The sequence below is a fragment of the Hirundo rustica genome, chromosome 3 (assembly GCF_015227805.2).
Source record: "Hirundo rustica isolate bHirRus1 chromosome 3, bHirRus1.pri.v3, whole genome shotgun sequence".
NCBI classification, from domain to species: Eukaryota; Metazoa; Chordata; class Aves; order Passeriformes; family Hirundinidae; genus Hirundo; species Hirundo rustica.
This window is the reverse complement of record NC_053452.1, coordinates 61,245,982-61,264,821: the sequence shown is the minus strand read 5'-3', so window position 1 is coordinate 61,264,821 and position 18,840 is coordinate 61,245,982. Positions and strand designations below refer to the sequence as shown.

The following is an 18,840-nucleotide window of genomic DNA, read 5'->3' as shown; positions in this document are numbered from 1 at the left end:
TCAGAGGCAAAACATCAGAGAGATGTTTAATGGCAAAGGGATGGGAGACAGGGAGGTCTCAAGGATGCTGCAAGGAATGGACCATCTGGGTTTAGATCAGGCTCAGCATAAGGAAAGTGGCATTTGCAAACCACTTCAGAAGTGGCGACTGGGATTTCACCTATTGACAGAGGAGCTAACACACAATGCTGCACATGCCTCTGCACATGAGGCAAACCTACTCTGAAAAATTCATTTAATAGGAGGCAGGCAGGGCGTGCCACAGCAGGGGCAAAGGGCAATGCAGATGTGCCCTGATCCAGCTGTTTCCTTCACACCCCCTCCCCACAGACCCACTGCACAAAGAGGGTAGCAGAGAAGCCCATTCCCACCTCAGCAAAAGAAAAGAGGCTGAAAAGTGCACCCAGTTGCAATACTAACGTTTTATATTTCAGGACAACCGCTAAAGCTGTGAGTCTTTGCAATGTGTCCCTCCCCATCAAATTCCTTCCTCTAAGCAAATACTCCTTGGAAATACCTATTCCTGGGGTGCATCAGCTGAACTGTCTGCAGTAAGAGTACTGCAGACCCATGCCAACCTGTGCTCTGCTACCTTTGCTAAGGAGCACTTCCAAAGTCTTCTCGTCCTACGACCAAGCAAGGAACTCACTGAACAAAACAAAATTACATTAATATACTTCTTCCCTCCTTGTTTTTCTTGGGTAGTTCTTAAATGTCAGTAGGAAACCAAGTAGGAAGCAGCTCAGGATTACAGATTTTCTTTTTCCCCTCTCACCCTTTGTTGCCACATCTGTTTTCTGAACATCAGCAGAAAAGGCATAAAAACGTGTATTTTTTTTCAACCAAAGCCCCTGCAAAGCTTTGCTGGTATTTGTATGCATAGGTATGTCCCTTCACCTACAAATTAAAAATACAGACACAGAGCTACCAGTGTGAATATACAGATGTGTTTGTGTGCAAGTCTGGAAGGTAGCCTACCACAGGGCTCACTACTGTGCTACCTGTCCACAAGCTATGAGCACCAGGGATTGAATACAAAACCAAAACTTAACAGCAAGGATTTGAAAGAGCTTTTGTTTTGTTCCAGGAGAGGGAAGGGGAAAAAGATAACATTAAACAAACCAAACAACAGAGGGAAAACAGACATGAAATGAACACTGGAAATTAAGAAAAAAATAAACAAAACATGCAAATTAAATATCGATCATTTAAGAGAAACAACCATTCAAAATGAAAAACAAACCCTAAAAAACCCATCCTGTCTCATGTATTTTATTATTATTTGATCACAGTTTCACACATGTAGTCTTTGTTTCTCATTTCCACTACCAGCATTCCATTTTTTTGTTCTTTACCCTTAAGTGTGATTTTTTTGGTGTAAGCAGTCTCCATTCCAGGTGGGTACCTAGGTACTGAGTGCATGAAAACTTAATATGGTTAGGGGAGACTGCTGACATGCTTTAAGGCAGCAAGAGGTAATGTACAAGTCTGGTCAGAAAGGGAAATACGACAGTCACTTGCTCTGCAGCTGAAAAGAAGAAGTGCTACTACTAAAATGAGAAAAAAAGAAAGAAAAAACCAAAAGAGCTCTTACCACCCTCAGTGTAAATTACACTCATCAAAGAGGATGTAGATGGGGCCTGCAAGAATTCTAGTATTTCTATATTAAATACAAGTAGTTAAAAAAAAGTCTGGTTTTAGAATTGCAAATTATCTAGTTGATGTCTCTTAATACAAATTATTTAGGAAAATCCTTTGTTTTCCTTCATAACCAACATCCCTTTATTTACCAACATCTTACAAACATGAAAAATATTGATTTCTAAGTTATCAGCTGAAAAACCATGTAGGGCACTGCATGTTAACATTCTCCATAATTGTTCTAAAAAGATAACACTCTATTTTGAAAGATATTGATCAGTTATATGAAACAACATGAATTTGGCTTTTCAACACTATTGCATCACTAATATCAGCTGTAACTCTTACTCTGCATTCCCAAACAAAATTCTTCGGTGGAGGTCTAACTGCCAGCAAAAAATTCAAGTAAAAATTACATTTTACTCTTAACTTTCCCCATGAATCCAGAGGTTCTATCCCCACCTTTAATTTGAGACATATTCCTTTACATAAACAAGGCAAAAATAGCACTTATTTGTAATACTAAGTAGCTACAATTACAGATCCCAGTCATCATCAAGGAAAATTAAATACAATACTTCACATGGAACACATTAAACCTGAAGTAAGGCACAATCCATATGCAGATACTTCTATAAATATGAATTCATATTTTCTTCTGCCATGTGTATACACACTGTATACAGAAAATCAAGAGCAAGGTTAAAGGACTCATGAATATTGCTATCCATGATTTTCAGTTACAGGACCAAGCTCCTCATGCTAGACAGCTGTACTTCCCATTAAGAGACACAACTACAAATGAATACCATATGCTCTTGTACAATATAATATGTACACAGGGAAATAAAAAAACATTTGCTGCATGCAATATTAAGTCATATATGAAAACTCCAATTAAATTGAAGACATCAATCAGGACAGTGACCTAAGCCTGCAATCTGAGGGGAAAGGGCAGGGAGTGGGTTGGAGGAAGGGAAGGCACCCTGAATGGGCCTGACCTTGGTGCAGAGCGGAGACATTTCCAGGCAGAGAAGGGAACCACGTGGGATGCAAACCGGAGCAGAAGCTGCAGCATGCCCCATGAGTCCTTCACTGCCCCCTTCCCAGCTGCACTGCCTGACCACTCTGTCTTGTCCTCAACTCTCATGACACCTTGCCACACTGGGCAACATCCTGCTGGCTTTCCAGCACTGAAGGGAGCACCCTAAAAACTAAGGAACCAGTACAGAGCAACAGCGAAGGGAGGTGATGAGGCAACTGCACATCTCTGGGCCAGAGCTGAGTGACAAATACATCCTCTCAGCTCAGGCAGGGTGACACAGTTAAGTCCTTTCCTACCAGAGGTATCAAAGTAAACTCCTCTTTAATACTGCACTGAAAATGCACACTTGCAATCTTAGAAGTTTATGTGGATACAAGAAATACTTGATCATATAAGTATCCAATTCTATCTCAAAGGATAAAGAAGAATTCCTTTGCCAAAATAAAGCACCTGGACAAAGTAATTTGTAAAGAACTACAGAAGTGCTGACAGACTGACACAGAAATGGAATCACACACTCGTCAGCATGAAAAGGGTTTAAAACCCACAATGAAAGTCAACAGAGCAATAGCAATTGATGTAGAAACACTGTAACAGGAAATTTACAACACATTTTAACATAAAGATGAAAAGGAGACTTTCAAAGGACAAATACCCATATACCTAAATTTATACTATTTTCTCTATTCTCAGTTCTCTAAATGCAAAACCAGTGTGTGTACTTTACAGCTTCTGCCACCCTTGCAGAGTGCTGGCAGCAGATGTGCTCTAACCTCCTTCATCTTTGAAAGTCAGGAAGGTGCAGCAAAGAGTTTAGGGACATTTTCATTGACCTCTAGGCAACTGATTTAATTTTCCCTTTTTTGTTGTCTCGTGGCACCTCACTTGGAAGTAAACCAGCTAGAATTATTTGTACAATGCCCTTTCAGAAGAAATATGACCTTTACTACCAGTATATATACTATTGTTTTAAACAATGAGGTAATGAAGCTGCCTATTCACCAAGAGTGCCAAAACAGTGCTTTGGCTCCACTTCCTTCTTCGCTCACACAAGCTTCATACCTGTGCAACCTCGGGGTGCCCCCAAGTACAACACCTCCAGGCCACGTCGCCTTAAGTAAGGCCAACACTTCTCAGAGCAGCCTAAATCCAGCCCCCAAAACAACCACGTGCCAGACCCTGGGATCTCCCCATCCTTACCGGCAGGCTCCACCAAGTCAGCACAAGCAGTAAGGCAGCCAGCCTGTTGTACATCCAGTCCAATTCAGGGGAAGGGCAAAGGTGTCTCTTTACAAGGAGAGATTAAATGAGAAATTGCTACCAGGACTCTCAGATCATGTGATAACATTGAGCAGAGCCAGCTAAAGGTACAACTGAATCATGCCAACAGCCCAGTGGAAAAGTTAACTCTCTGAGGCCACAGCAGAGAAAATTTCTTTATTCAGAAATAGTGATGGGTCTACATCCATGGAAGGTGCATCAACATCGCCTCAGCACTGCACCTCCATCCAACAGTTAGGTTTTCTTTCACCAGCAGACGTTCAAAGTAACACAGTCATCTTTTGAGCCATTTCCCAAAAAATACTGCTCATTAATCTTGATAGAGCAGAAGACCTGAATTCCCAGAACTGTACACAGGACTTGGGATGGACCTTGTAATTATCTTTTCTTCAATCCCATTTAATCCCAGAGGTAATTAGTATCCTAATGCATCCTATTGCAAGGCATCCTTTAAGGGAACCAGAGCACACAGGGTCACATCTGTCAACTAGCCTGTCATAACTGGATATGCCAGGCACCTTGCCCTTCTTCCAAACTATCAAGCCAGAGAGCCAGAGGCCAGCAGACCCTGGTGTACCTGGCTGAAGGAACATGCAAGATGTGTTCTCCAGATCTCTTTAAGAATTTCCTCAGTGTTATGAAGAGCTCACTCAGGCAGATAACAAGCAGGCAAACTCCCACCTGCACAGCAGCAGCAGGTTGGTGACAAATATGCAAAACAGATGCTCTGAGGACGCAAAACCTGTGGCATGAGGGACCCTCCATAATGGAAAAACACAAAGCAATATCCTCTTCTGCTCTTAGGGTCACAAGCTTCCCCCTTAAGAAACAAAATGGATATAGATCTCCTGTTAGTAGCCTGGCACAGCTGAACACCCCATGAAAACTCACTGTAGTCCCACTCTCACATTCTTCTCCAATAGTAACCAGCTGGAAGCAAAATGGATGACACATGTATTCACAAAGTTTGAAAAGCTTTTGGTGATGATGGACTTCACGAGGTAAAATTGCCAAGCTATTGTTTGAGCCAGGAGGACTGCTATCAGTGATGGATACATCATACTAAGGGATGAAGAAAAAGACCTGGGAAACTCATGCTCTACACCTACAGAACTAGTGAGGTCAGCTATAGGGAAGCTCACATATCACTAAACTAAAGTCTTTTTCTAGAAGATGACAAGGCATGTTGGGAGTTATTTTAAGTAATTTCCTTGTTTAAAGTACTAGCAATAATTTCTTGTGAGAGCAGCAGCTTGAAATGGGACAAAGGTTCATCTCTGGCTAAATAACAAGGCACACAATCAAAGTAATAGTTAACAATAAAAATCAAAGCTTTAAAATACTACAAATCCCTCAGTATTTACTATGCAAAGTATTCATTCTACTTGCAAAAGTATCTTATGCTTTTAGGATATGTTTACCCAAAGAGTTTTAATTTTCCACCTTAAGTAAAAAAAAAAAAAAGTAACTTCATACTAATATTTTGAGTCAGATCGGTCTTCAGAAGAATCTTGCTACAACTTAAACTACAGGCAGGTGGCTAAAAGTTCTTAACACCAGACAGAAAATAATTCTATAACGATGCAAAGACTGTATTGGCATAAATGGATCTTTCAAATGAAAAATAAGTAATGCATTTAAAAAAAAAAAAAAAAGGGTAAGTACAAAACATGTTTAGCAATTCCAGAGTCCTTCACAAGTAAGGTCATGTCAAATAAAATAGAAACAGAGAATACCTTCTCATGTCAACAGTGTGGTGGTATAATGGAATAAAACCACAGTGGAAAACACAAGTGATGCACAATACAGCGGATCACCACCCACTGGCCAATGCCCAGCCCATGCCTGAGCAGTGATCAGCCCCTCCTGGCCAGCTCCTCCCAGTTTATATACTGAACGTGACACTCTGTGGTATGGAATATCCCTCTGTCCAGTTCAGGTCAGCTGTGCTGGCCTTGCTCTCTCCTGGCTTCTTACTCACCTGCTCACTGGCAGAGCACAGGAAACAGAAAAGCCCTTGACTTACAGTAAGCACTTCTGAGCAACAACTAAAACATCAGTGTGTTATTGACATTATTCTTGTACCCATTCTAAAACATAGCACTGTACCGGCCACTAAGACAAAAATTAACTCTCTCCCAGCTGAAACCAGGACAGCAGATGTAACCTTGATTCTTTTCTTTAAAAAGTACCTCTTCCTAGTGATTTGTGCAAGATAACCTACCTGGAGAAATATTTCTTAACTATTGAAGCTCCTCTGGATCAAAATTGAATTACATTTTTATACTTTTTATATTTTTTATACTTTATGCATTTTTAAACTTTTGTGACAAAAGGTGGAAGGTGAGAAAGAAATAGGGGCTCAAAAAAATTCAGGAGACTAACATAACAGCATGATACAAAAGGCACCAACCTTGTCCAGAATCAAAGATTGTGCACCTGTGTGCACACCCTGCCACATATAGGGTGGAAAAATGAAATCAGAAAGCTGAAGACCAAGCTGGATGAAGGGAAGGTTTCCCAGCCTAGGCTCAAACTCATATGAATACAGCTACAAAGCTGCCTGATGGGGTGAGGCTGGTGCTGGGCTACAGTCTGAGCACAGCGTAGCGGAGATGTGCTACCACTCAGCACAACCCAGTAATGTTTTCCAGGAGGAAACCCAGCACTCATACAGGAAGGAACATTCCTCTTGCTAAAAGACAGCCAAGAACCTGGCTCCAGGCTCCTACAAACTTTTACACAGAAGCTGAGATTTCAGTACTCAGTTTGAAAGGTTTGAAAAAACTCTCATTTAAGGTTGCTTACGCTGGGTGAAATGCACCCCATTTCATGTCATTCCATCCTGTCCCATGCCCCACTTCTCGCTGGCACAGCCCTGTGCTGACCGACAGTCTGGCTCCAGGTGCATTTTTTCACCCTAGCTCTCACCTGCTAACTAACCTGATCTCACTTGTCAATTTCTGCAAAATCATACAACCAAAACTCAATTTATACCTAACCTGATTGTCAGAGATTAAGTTTACACATATATTTGAAATTAGGGAGAAATTTTAGCAACCTATTCTGAGTTCTGTGTTTATTGAAATCTATGTCAAACAGTTCTGCAAACAGACATAAGCAAAAATATGTAAGTTAATATTTCCTTATACTCCCTAATATAGGATGACAAACTGTTCTGAAACAATCTGTTCAAAAACTCAAGCAAGACCAACAACACCTAAACACTGTGACAAATCACACAAATTTTAATACCATACATCTTCATAAGCTGTTTTCTAATTTCAAGTCCAAAGTTCCAAATATCAGCTTTCACAGCATGAAGCTCATCATTTCCCATAAACTTTCATGAGCAGCTCCTATTTACTAGAAGAAAAAAAAAGGGATTCTTTGTTGGTTTGTTCTCGTATGTACCATCCACAGTAAGGAGTACAAACAAGCACGGTCCCTTTCTTAGCTTTCACTGCAAAGGAGAACAAGCATCACAGTGTAAATACCATTTTCAGAAAAGGGAAAACAGGCACTGGATGCTTACACGTTTTCACTAGTACATAATATTATCAATTATTTATATTTGTGAAATGTCCTGGATATTTAATATCTTAGTCTTTTTTTACTCTAAAACCAGAAAATATTACTGAAATTCAAAGTTAGGCTGTGTTTCCTATAGAAAATCATGCAAGCTATTCTGATTATACTTCTCGTTCCCAATACTGTTTTCATGCGCTACCTTGGGCACTAAGAAACCAAAGCAATCTCTCTAGTGCAAAGTTCAGAGCAAAGAAAGGTGTGTTTAAACAAAGCACAGATCAGCAAGCTTTTAAGAGCTTATCAGCAGATGACCAACCATAATTTAGAAACTGCACTTTTATTTACCTCATTAAAGTCTGGGAATCCAAGCTGGGCTTTTGTTTCTTTTGGTGAGGTAGGCTGCACGGTGACACGTGCAGATGATGAGGGAAAGGCAGGTTATCAGAAGCTCTGCCAAGGAGCACAGGTGTTCCCTGCAGTGCAATGCACCTGGATTCCAAGGATCTGTTCTCACATCACAGCCTGCCTTTTTTGCAGGTAGAGGTCATGCACATGACTGAATCACTGAACAGCATGAGTCAGGACTAAATGAGCAGGAGATGAAGCTTACACCAGCTTTAGAGTGCTTGTTAAAGGACAAATTGTACCTGAACTGACTAAAAACCTGCCAGTACAGAGTTAAGCCAGCAAATATCTTTTCAACGAAACTGAACCAATGGAGCTAAATTATTTCAGATGAGCCTCTCACAGGATGTGGCCATGACCACTACTAGGACTCATAAAAATGAGTTAACTTGTCAAATCACAGCCCTACAGCGATCACATCAAGCTGGCACAGATGAAGGCTATTGCCAGAGGATTCTGTCAAACTCCCCTTTCCCTTAAGTTTCTTTCACTCCCCTTGTGCCAACACCATCACTGATGCAGTAACTTGCAGAGTTAGATTAAGGAACTAATCTGCCCAAAAACAACACTTGCAAAAAATATTACTTTCAGTTGAATTTTTTGTTAATCCAGCTCAACCTACTTCAGTCAACTCAGAAATGCCAATGTCAGGGTAATAAAAATATTAGGAAGTTGTAAGTGGGAGAAGGAAAGAAACTCTTCTTTCAGTGGTGTTCCCTACTCTTTTCAGCATCCATTTGTCTCAGGCTACTAAAACCATGACCTGCACATCAAAACTTCTGCTGGCTCAGAACAAGCCTTAGGAGGGAGACTCTGAGAGGAAAGAAAAAGTTTCACCAAATATTATCTCTTTCCAATAGAACATGAAGAGTCTCAAGTCTACCTGAAATACAGGCTTCTCAGGAGAATGAGTTCTCACCCCAATGAGTTTAGCAGGACATTAAAGCCCACCCTCTGGATGGAGTTATAACGATGCTGATGACCACCCACACAATAACACCATGATCAGCATTCCCTTATCTAGCTGGGGCAAAGACAAGCAGGCTGAGAAGATTCAGAAGCTACACTACGGACCTGTAGGACCTCCCATCCTCTTAGCAACTGCTGAGAAAGAAAGCACCTTCCACTGGCCTGTGGTAACCATGGCTTTGGTGTCCTGCTGTGACTGGCCAGTGAGCCACAGCTCTGTGTGTGTGACAGCAGTAACAGGGCTTCCCCTCTGTTCAGTGGCCAAAGCTTCTTGTTCCAAGCCTCTTGCTTTGCATCTGGAATCACAGACTCATAACTACAGCTATTAACACAACTATTACCTGAATTCTTGGGCTAGCTCAAGCCTACAAGAACTTTTAGCTTTATTTGCGCAACTAAAATTTAACCTTGCCCTTTTTTAATCTGGAGCAAAGCTCCCTGTTATCTCTGGATACAGTATACTCCTGGACCTTGCTGCTGTATTTTATTAAAGGCAAAGAATTTCTGATAGAGCTGATAGTTCATCAGTGCCCTTGAGTCCCACTGTTGTGCTAACAATTACATAAAAATCTGCTAGAAACCATCAACTGATTAAAAACACTAAAAACTGAGCAATGTACCTTACTAAGCACATACTACTAAACATTAACCAAATAATTCTCATACTTCATCCTAATTATTTTCCTGTTTTTCAGGGATATGAATTCAAAACATTTGACTTCCCAAAGCCGGAGTAAAAGCTGTCCAGGTGGTTTAGGGACTGCTGGACTGGAAGAAAAAAAGGAGCTGGAGGAGTGATAAATTGAAGATTAGTACTGATGCTAAATCAAGCAAAATGTGCTAACTGTTCTGCTGTAGTTGGGCACTGAGTACGCATGACAAGGTATTTATTTATTTGTTAAAGACGATGCTATTCTTACTTTGTTGCTTTCTCATGTATGCTGTACCTTCAACCACTATTCTAGGTATGCTAAAAACATTCAGATTTGCTTCTTCTCAAATACCTCACCCCAAACCGTTTTAAGTTCTTCAAGCATAATGGAGGCCCTGTGGAGGAAACATTTTAACACATTTTTATTGTCATCCTCTAGCCTAAGAAGCCTCCCTAGGAAAGAAGGCTGTTGTAGAAAGATGACAGATAAAACGTCTGAAATTATCAAAAAAGCATTTCTAGTCTAACAGGAATGGGATGCTGTACAGGACGGGCAGGGAACGTTCAGAGAACAAGAGAGAATATTAAGCAGCTTACCCTCACATGAAAATATGACCAGGTAAATAACTATATCCGTGCATGCTTTTATTCTGCTGTAATACAAGAGAACTAGCCCAAAACGATAACCAAAGAATAAGTTCATAGCTTCAACTTTTTGGGGAGTGCAGAGGTGCTCATCCCATACACTGCTCACAATATCATCAGAAATACACCTCAGAAAATGATGGCTAAAATTGTACTTAAAATTAATCAACTCTGTCTATTTTTTACCCATCCAAGCAATAAGAAACAATACACACCCCCTTTTTTTGTTTTTGCCTCTTTATTTGGCTGTAAGTATTTAAATTCCCTGCGTGAACATTATTATTTTGAAACCACAACTCCAAGGCAGAGGCGGGCTCATTGCAAAACCGGCAGCCCTCACAAAATAGCCTGTTGGCACATTGTAAGTACTCACAGCTTATGAGCAGGGTATTTTTCTTCCCCTGGCAAAGCAGATTTACTGAGGAGTCTGGAGTGACAGTCAGTGAGTCATGCACAGCCAAATCTGCAACACCACTCACAGCGGGGACCTCGCTGTATCACTTACTGTAATTATGGCCTCCCTTCAGCTGTAGTGTTTCAGAGACAAAAAAAAAAAAAAGAAGGTGCACTTTCAGTAACTCCAGTGATAAAAAGCACCAACAGTAGAGAGGGGTGCTGGCGCTGCAAATGCTATCCAAACATGTAGGAGTAACCTTTTAAAGCCTTCCAGATTTCAGCTCCTGCTTCACTAGTAACAGTTACAAAACCAGAATAAAATATTGGCAATAATAATAGTTTTTAACTTTTTTAATCTAGTGCCAATATCAGCAGACTCAAAATGCCATTAGTTTTACTTGAAAACAAATTTAACAATTCTGCTGAAAGACAAAGAAATTAAAGAAACAATTAACTATTCCACTGTGCCACACTTAGAACACTGAAGTTCAGATTTACACAGCTCTTCTGACACTTTGCTGACCAGTTCCATAAGTCTACCAGTTTATAACAGCACATCTAGTAACATATTACATTATGCTCAGTATCATCCAGATTTGAATGCACTCAAGCAAAACAGAGAAAGCCCATAATTAAAATATATAAAAGGCTTTAAGTTTCTTATTGCTAATAGTTACACAATCATGATGTCTCATACTTTGCATGTCATTAAAATAAAAAAGAAAGCCTATATACAGTCTCTGATTTTTTTTGATTTTTCTCTTTTATGATATGTCTCCCTATTGATTGAGCAGAGTTATTCTTGCTTGTATCTATTTAAGGGTCTGACACAAAATAGAACCCAACAGACTGTTTGCCCTGATAGTAAAGGACATTAAATCAAATCTACACTCACAACTTAAGATAATCTAAGTCACCTACTGAACTGGGCTTGTTGAAATAATGTTGTTTTATCATCCTGACAGATGCTGAATGGATGTCTAAGTACAAGAAACAGTGACCATGTCTGCACAATGAGGACTGCACTGAAAGAGCTTCAGCAGACCTAGCGCTCAAAAAATTACATTTTGAAGCAAATTGAAGGGAGATCCCCCAAAATTCTTAGAAAAACAAAATGACATGACTGCAGTATACACAACTGGCTAAAGTAGTAATCAGCAGCAAGGAAGTGATTTTACCTGTATTGGTGACACTCAGGAAACTGACACTGAAGTAGCGCACGTAATTCAGGCTGGGAGGTGAATGAGAAGCAAAGGAAGAGGGCAAATGTAAAGACAGATGCTAAATTGCTGAAGAAAAGTGTCACAAAAAGGATTTTCAGGCTAAAGAAACAAAGGCTCAAAAAGAATCATTTGCTCCACCCACCAAGATAAAATCGAGTGGAAAGTTGACCATAGGTAACAGGCTAGGAGGGCTTTTTAATGGGTTGGCACACATAGCAAGAACCAAAGGCAGGAGCAAGATAAATTCAAAGTAGAAATAAGGTGCAAACTGGAAGACAGGGAGCCCCATGAAGCAGGAACCCAGAATCAAGGAAGCAGGAAATGTTAGGATACCACATCTTGCTGTCAGTAGATCAAGTTACTGGGATTAATACATCAGTAACCCAGCAACATATTAAGGGTCTGCCATACACTTCATATTTATACACGCATGAAGTACAAAGACACAAAAGCAATTCTAAATAAAGCAACTTCATGCCTTGTTGCCTGTCAGCTCTACCTGAAGATGTTGGTAAGCAGTGGACAATGAACTTTGTTCAAACTAGCAGGCAAACCCCAGGCAGGAAAGATTTTTCTAATGCATTCAGATGAAGACTGCACTCATGCAAAACCTGTAGGAGATAAAAACACTGCGATGGTTTTGTGAAGTCAGCTGTAGTGGAATAGATCTTTGCTCTGCATAGTTCTTTCTGCTTCTAGAGAAGCAAAGCAACACATGGAAAGTACTGTGCTGAGCCATCCACATACTGGCATCATGAAAGGCTACAGGGGTTAAGAACAACAATTTTTGTGATGATGGGGGCGGGGACCTGGAATGCCTTCTGTACAAGCAGATTGCAAATGAAATCGCAAAATGCTCCACCAACTTAAGGCAGTTGTGACTAATCAGCTTGTGAGTTTGCTGCTTGTACACTGAGCATTTTATGTACCCCTCACAGTACTGGATTTCACTGGTTTTCAGTTCCAAGAGTGAGTCATTGGTACGAAAAGAAGGGGAAAGAAATGAGAACTTTTGTCTCTGAAATAAAGGAGATGGAAAATGACCTTGAAAAAAAGGCATGATTTCACGCTTACTACTAGATTTCTTCCTGGCTTAAGAAAAAGAAGGATACAAACTATTAAGACTTCAGATTAAACTGAGCAAACATTTGAACAAAGAACGAGGCAGATTATTCCAGTAAAGAAAGAATAAGCTCCACTTGTATGTGGAATCTGTAATGTCTATTACGGTCAATGTTCGAAAAAATCGTATCTTGTGGGCAATTCACAGCAGAAGTCTTAATTATTTCTCCACGCTCAAAGGACATCTGTAATTAGGGTTTCTTACTAAGAGATCAAACAGCAAGTGATTTAGACCACAGCTATCTGTAGAAAACACCAAATATTTTAAGTCCCTCACTTGCCCCCACAGTGAATGCACGCTACCACTACTGAGTCTGTAAAGCCCATTCTTACAAAGATATATAAAATTAAATACTTTTGTTTATGCAGACTTAAACAGTAACCCACAGAAAGGGGCACTTCACTACAAAAAAACCCAGCTGAGACTACCTGGTTTCACTGCCACACAGACCCAAGCTTCAGCTGGTATCTCCCAGAGTCAGGAGGATTCAGTAACAAAGCAGGATGGTGAAGCTCAAGGGCTGCAGCCCCTGAATAGCAGGTGTCACTCGAAAGAGGAGACCTGAGGTGGCAGCAATTCTCTCTCATAGAACACTTTTCCAGGACTGGCCCGGGGTTTAGTTCCATCTCAGGGAAACTCAACTCATTGTTCTCATTTTGCAAGTGAGTATCAGCAAACCAAATGCAAGATTTAAAAAGGGCAATGAAGGGAGAATGCAGAGAACTGCAGAGCCACTGAGGAGGAAGAGCCACTTCCTAGGCTTTGTGAAACTTTGGAGTCTTTCTTAAATTATCAGCAATATGAAGATTTACAGGCACTTTGGGAGTATACAAAGTTACACAGACACCGGCTCGCAAAGCTTCCAAACTGAAACTGGTCTTCCAATGTGTTGTTAGGCACTCATTGATTACCAGCTCCAATGTAAGTTAACGCAGTGCACCGGAGTGGCAGCAAAGGTGCACATGCTGATGAGCAAGCACAGTGATTCACTGGAAACAGATAGAGGGAGGCTGTCACATAACAAGCTGGTGCAGCACAGGAGACAACACCGAACAGCAGCATCCCAAATAGGAGAGAGGTATGGAGAGGAAAGCAACTCTACCTCCAGTGGCCAACACATGCAGAATCATTCATCTCTTCTGCAGTTTAGGCTTGGCTCTTGAAAATGCCATGCAGCTGAAGTTTATTCTCCTCATGCACTGGTGTGTTGGTGCAGTTCAGTTACTTCTGCATGCACATGGCATGCATTCACTTGTTATAAATCTATTTATTCCTCATGCACTGAATACTCCAGGCTTGGTCTCAGCCTTATAATCACATTCAAAAACCATTTTTACATACACATGTTCGCATAGACACACACATTCACTCACTCTTCAGGACAAAAATAGTCCTGTAGAAGACTCTCTGGATGGCAGGATGGCATTTGATTGATTGCCTGAGGGTAAGCCCATGCAGCCGTATGAGTAGAATGCTGCTATCTGAAACACCTACATGTGGCAGGCAAATATGACACAGGACCTGTGGTACCTTCTGCCAAAGCAGATGGGGTAAAATTCCTGAGGAACTTAAACGGCGCTGGAAACTTATGCTTACAGGTTTGGATTCCACATGCATGATGGTGACATACCTACAGTCATTCACTGAAAACGTTCTGGACTGAAACCTATCTCATTTATTCTTGGTTTTCTCATCCCATATAGTAACAAACAGTTCCATAGAAAGACAGAAATCAGTTAAATTTTTGTGCATGGCTATCATGAAGAAAAGGAGATGATCCCAAAATGCAAGTAGCACAACAGCCCAACAGGTAATTAATGAATCTAACAGTTTAAAACATGAAAGTAAGCAAATTAAGGAAATATGGAAAAGAAAGTTGTTATTAAAATAGAATTTGATACTGTGTATCCTCCCTTTTTTATTTCTCCAATATAATTTTTAAGATAAAAATTAAGGTAGGTCACAGAAATCACCCACAACCAATATCTACACCATAAAAAGATAATCCTTTAACTGCTACTTTAAAGCAAAATTCAAAATAAACTTCTCTATGGCAAAGACAACAGCTCTGATGCTATTCTACACATCACTATTGTTAAAGCAATATTCCTAAATTGACAAACTTGGCTGTTGTAGTTTTTAGCCCACTGAACCAATGGTAAGGTAAGCCTTTCCAAAAAAAGTATTTCACAGACTCATAGTGCCTTTAAAGGGCAAAAAAACCCTAGAATAGACAAGTAGCTCAACAACCTATTTGATCAGTAAAATTTTAAGTCTTACGAAGCAAGAGTTCTCACATGCTTGAAGGGGGAAAAAAAAAAAAAAATGGGTAGGAAGTATAGCTCTTTCTTTCCTATGATGTCACTTTGTTTGGAGCACAGCCAACACATTGCTTTTTCCAGGAGGTACCAGTGCCACACTTCCCTCCAAAGATAAAGCAAATTCTAACATGCATTGTTTTGAATATCTATGAAAAAAATAATTCAACATTGTTTCTCTATTAATCTTCCCAAAAAGGCTGTTTCATTACAGCTGGTACCATATTGCATTGGCTTCCTAATATTCTGATCCCTGTTAAAATTTACAGTTTTCAAATTAGTAGTGAGATGCTAACCTAGATATTGAAAGTTGTTCTAATTTTGTTATTTTATTAAAAGGCAAAAATAAGCTCAATTTCACATCAGCAAAAAAAATTACAAAACTGGACTGCAGAACTAGTCCACTTGCACACACTGAGTGTAGTGTAAGAGCCTAATGGAAGAACTTATTTCCATAAAATATCTCAGAATTATATGGGTTTGGGCATTATCAGTATCATGCAGCTCTGCACATCTTGGGAATCTTGACACAGAAGGAAAGTAGTTAGAATAACAGGGGGGAACAGATGGGAGAGAAATCCCACAGAAATGTACATTTCAGGAAAGTTTTGTTTGTTTGTTTCTAAAAAGACCAAAAGAGAACCAAAAGTGGCCACTCCCCTACCTCTCAATTCCCATGAAAATAATCCCAATCTCACTCACTTCAGAACTGGGGAGACACCAGGGATGCATGGCAGGAGGGAGTGCGTCCAGCAGGACCATGGAGTTGAGATGCTGGTTAATAAAAACAGGACAAACAGACCTGTTCAAATTTAGAGTGGCACAGCAGAAAGGCAGAGAGGAATCCTTTAGGATTTTAGTTTAATGAGCTAAGTGGCAAATGTGTATGGCCTGGAAAGTTGTACTACTGCTGTGGTGGAATTCATGCAAACTAACTGAGGAAATCCTCTGTTCTGCACAGCTGAAATGTGCACATTAGTTTGCTGTAATTATGGAAATGAGACCACATTTCCCATTTATTTCCCCTTCTCTTCATCTCAAACCAGAAAAATTTGTGAAGGATTGCTATTACTTGTTTGGCAATGTCCCAGTTTACCCAGGCTGTCAGCAGAAGCAGCTGCAGAGGAGCTGGAATCTCATGAGATTGCTGCTCCTAATGGTGTGGCATTAGCACAGGAGACAGGTTTCTTAAGAAACAGAGAGGGATTGTGCTCATGTGTCTCAAGCCTCTCTAGGGGCTAAGAGTCTGCTGCTTAGAGCCATGTATGCAGACAGCTACATGTAAAAAAGGGGAACCAATCATGACAGTCTACAGATACACAGACCTTTACTCAGAAGTTATCCCAAGGAGTAGGGAAAGCATTTTTTACTTATCCCTCCACCTCTATGGGGAGCTTGAGGGGAGTTATGAGAGACAAAGAAACACCACAAACAATAACAAAGAAGTTTTTAGATTTTGTGATTTCTTGAAAAAATATACATATTTTGTATTCCATTGGAAATGGCCAGGCCTGCAGAGCCCTTACAAATGTAGCTAAGATGACATTAGGACTTGAGTGAGGCTGATAAATAACATTAGTCATAGAGAAAGAAGTACCTCAATAAAAAGAGAACTTTGTGGTTCCAACATGGGGTAGGAGGTATTTCTCAGTTCAGTCCTTGCTTTTGTTGTGGACTCTCGGTGTGATAGGTCACACTGCATCGGCTATCTTTTGTCCAGGGTGAGCTACTGTACTGCCTTCCATCTTCTTTTAATCAGACTGTAATCTCTTTGATCACAAACGCTCTTCCTATGCACACATGGAAATGGTATGCCAGTTTCAGCTGGCTTCTCAGCATTATTAAAAGTCTCATCTTTATAAATGGGACTTTTGTTGACAATTTCCACAAGGAAGAGGCAAGGCTGAAATGGGCCATAATGACAAAAATCAGTCTTTTACACAGCAGTCTTTCTGGTCATCAAGCCAGCAGTGACTTCTGCTTGTATCAACCGTGCTGCGAGGGCTCTAGGAGGCCCTCATGTATGTGAAACAGGCTTCTCGCCCGTTGTCATTTTCAATGACAAACGCTATAGTTTGTCTCGTTATTACGTATTATACCTTCTTCCCGCTTATCACATTAAAAAAAAAAAAAAAAAAAAAAAAAAAAAAAAAAAAAAAAAAAAGGCAAGATACAAAGTAGTCAAGCACAAGATTATAGGAAAACCTACGCACAGCATCCCACCGACGGCCTGATCCCAAAACCAGTGAGGTCCAGCGCCCCCGAGCCCAAGGGACAGCACTCACCGCTGCGACACACAAACGCTCCCCGCTCGGAGCCTAAAACCGCACCGGCCAGAACAGCTCGGGTTTAACACCGACAACGCGCCCGGACGGCCGCGGGACTGTTCTCGGACACAAACGCCTTAACAACAGCCGGCGGCTGCTGTTTGCACTCGGCTCTCCGCAGACCAGCAAAACGCCTGGAGTTTCCACGACGCGCGGAGCGTATTACAGAAAGGGGTGGGAAAAAAATCCAAACCAACCAACCGAGGGAAAAACCGTTTGGAAGCCGCGGGACAAAGCGCGAAAACGGGCAAACCCTTTAGCCCCGGGGCCGGAGAAAACACCTTCTCCCGCTCAACAGGTTCCCGCTGAGCCGGCTGCGCTCCTCCTCCGCGGCGCGGCAGCCGGAGCCGGAGCCGCCCCCGCCGAGCGCACCTGCCGCGGGCAGCGCCCTCCTTCCCGCCCGCACCTCCACTCACCCGCCGGGGGCGCCGCCGGCCCCGCCGCTGGGGTGGTAGGCGGTGAGGACCACGCCGCGGGAGCCGGACCGCCAGTTCATGGCGCTCGCCGCCGCATCCCTTCTGGAGACACCGAGGCGGAGCGGGGCGGCCCGGCTACGGCCCGCTGCGGCCCAGCCTCCTGCCGGCAGCGCAGCGGGGCAGGGCCGGGTGACGGCAGCGCTTCCTGCGGCCCGGCGGGGCCGTGCCCCTCCTCCCGGCTCGGGAGCCCCGCGGGCGAGGGCGGCGGGACCGAGCGGCTGCCGGGAGCCGTGCCCGCGTTACGGCTCCGAGCGCTTCCTCAGGCTGCCGGGTGTGGGAAAGCAGCGTCCCCCGGGCGGGCCGCGGTTTGTGTGAAGGTGTCGCTGAGAAATTCCGTCAATTCAAGAAACTCGCTGCCCTTTCGGCCCGCAGGCAGCTGCCACGGGCCAACTGCTGCGCCCCGAGGCTGCCGTGTGGCAAGCGCCGCACGGCAGTAAGAAAGAATATGTTCAGCGTTTGCTTTGTGCGTTATCCATTTCACTGAGTCGCAACAGTATGCCGCGATTGCTTTAACTTTTCATACACACCAAAAAAAGTTTATTCCTTTAAATGACAAGCTCTCGTAACAAAAATCGCAACAAGGGATAATGTCAAGCAAGGACACTGCTTGACTGAGCTGCCTCGGAGCTGCTGGGCCTTGAACAAGCCGCCATTAGCTCTAAGGTCGCGCCCTATCAACTACTGACAGCCAGAGGAGCAACTGGGTCGGCCTTTTTGGTGGGCAAAGCCTCCTCTGTGCCTCGGCACAGAGACGGGATCACTGCCTTGGTATTAGTTTTGAATTGGTAGGCAAGACCTGTAACGCAAC

The 18,840-nt window shown here is 42.1% G+C and overlaps 1 protein-coding gene across 5 annotated transcripts in view; it reads right to left on the bottom strand.

Annotated features, from left to right (window-relative positions):
* Nucleotides 1–18,840, bottom strand: part of ARHGAP18 (Rho GTPase activating protein 18) — a 95,393-nt gene that overhangs the window by 50,684 nt on the left and 25,869 nt on the right. Inside the window, exon 1 of one of the 5 annotated variants that reach the window (XM_040060133.1) lies at nucleotides 17,973–18,085. The exons of 1 other annotated variant lie outside the window; for it this stretch is intronic. In XM_040060133.1, the coding sequence (XP_039916067.1) occupies nucleotides 17,973–18,052 (80 nt within the window). In that variant the 5' untranslated portion in view covers nucleotides 18,053–18,085. Of the gene's footprint in view, nucleotides 1–17,442; nucleotides 17,728–17,757; nucleotides 17,883–17,972; nucleotides 18,086–18,840 lie in introns of those variants that run through there. 3 more of the 5 variants (XM_040060136.1, XM_058419989.1, XM_040060135.1) reach the window with 3 other exon arrangements.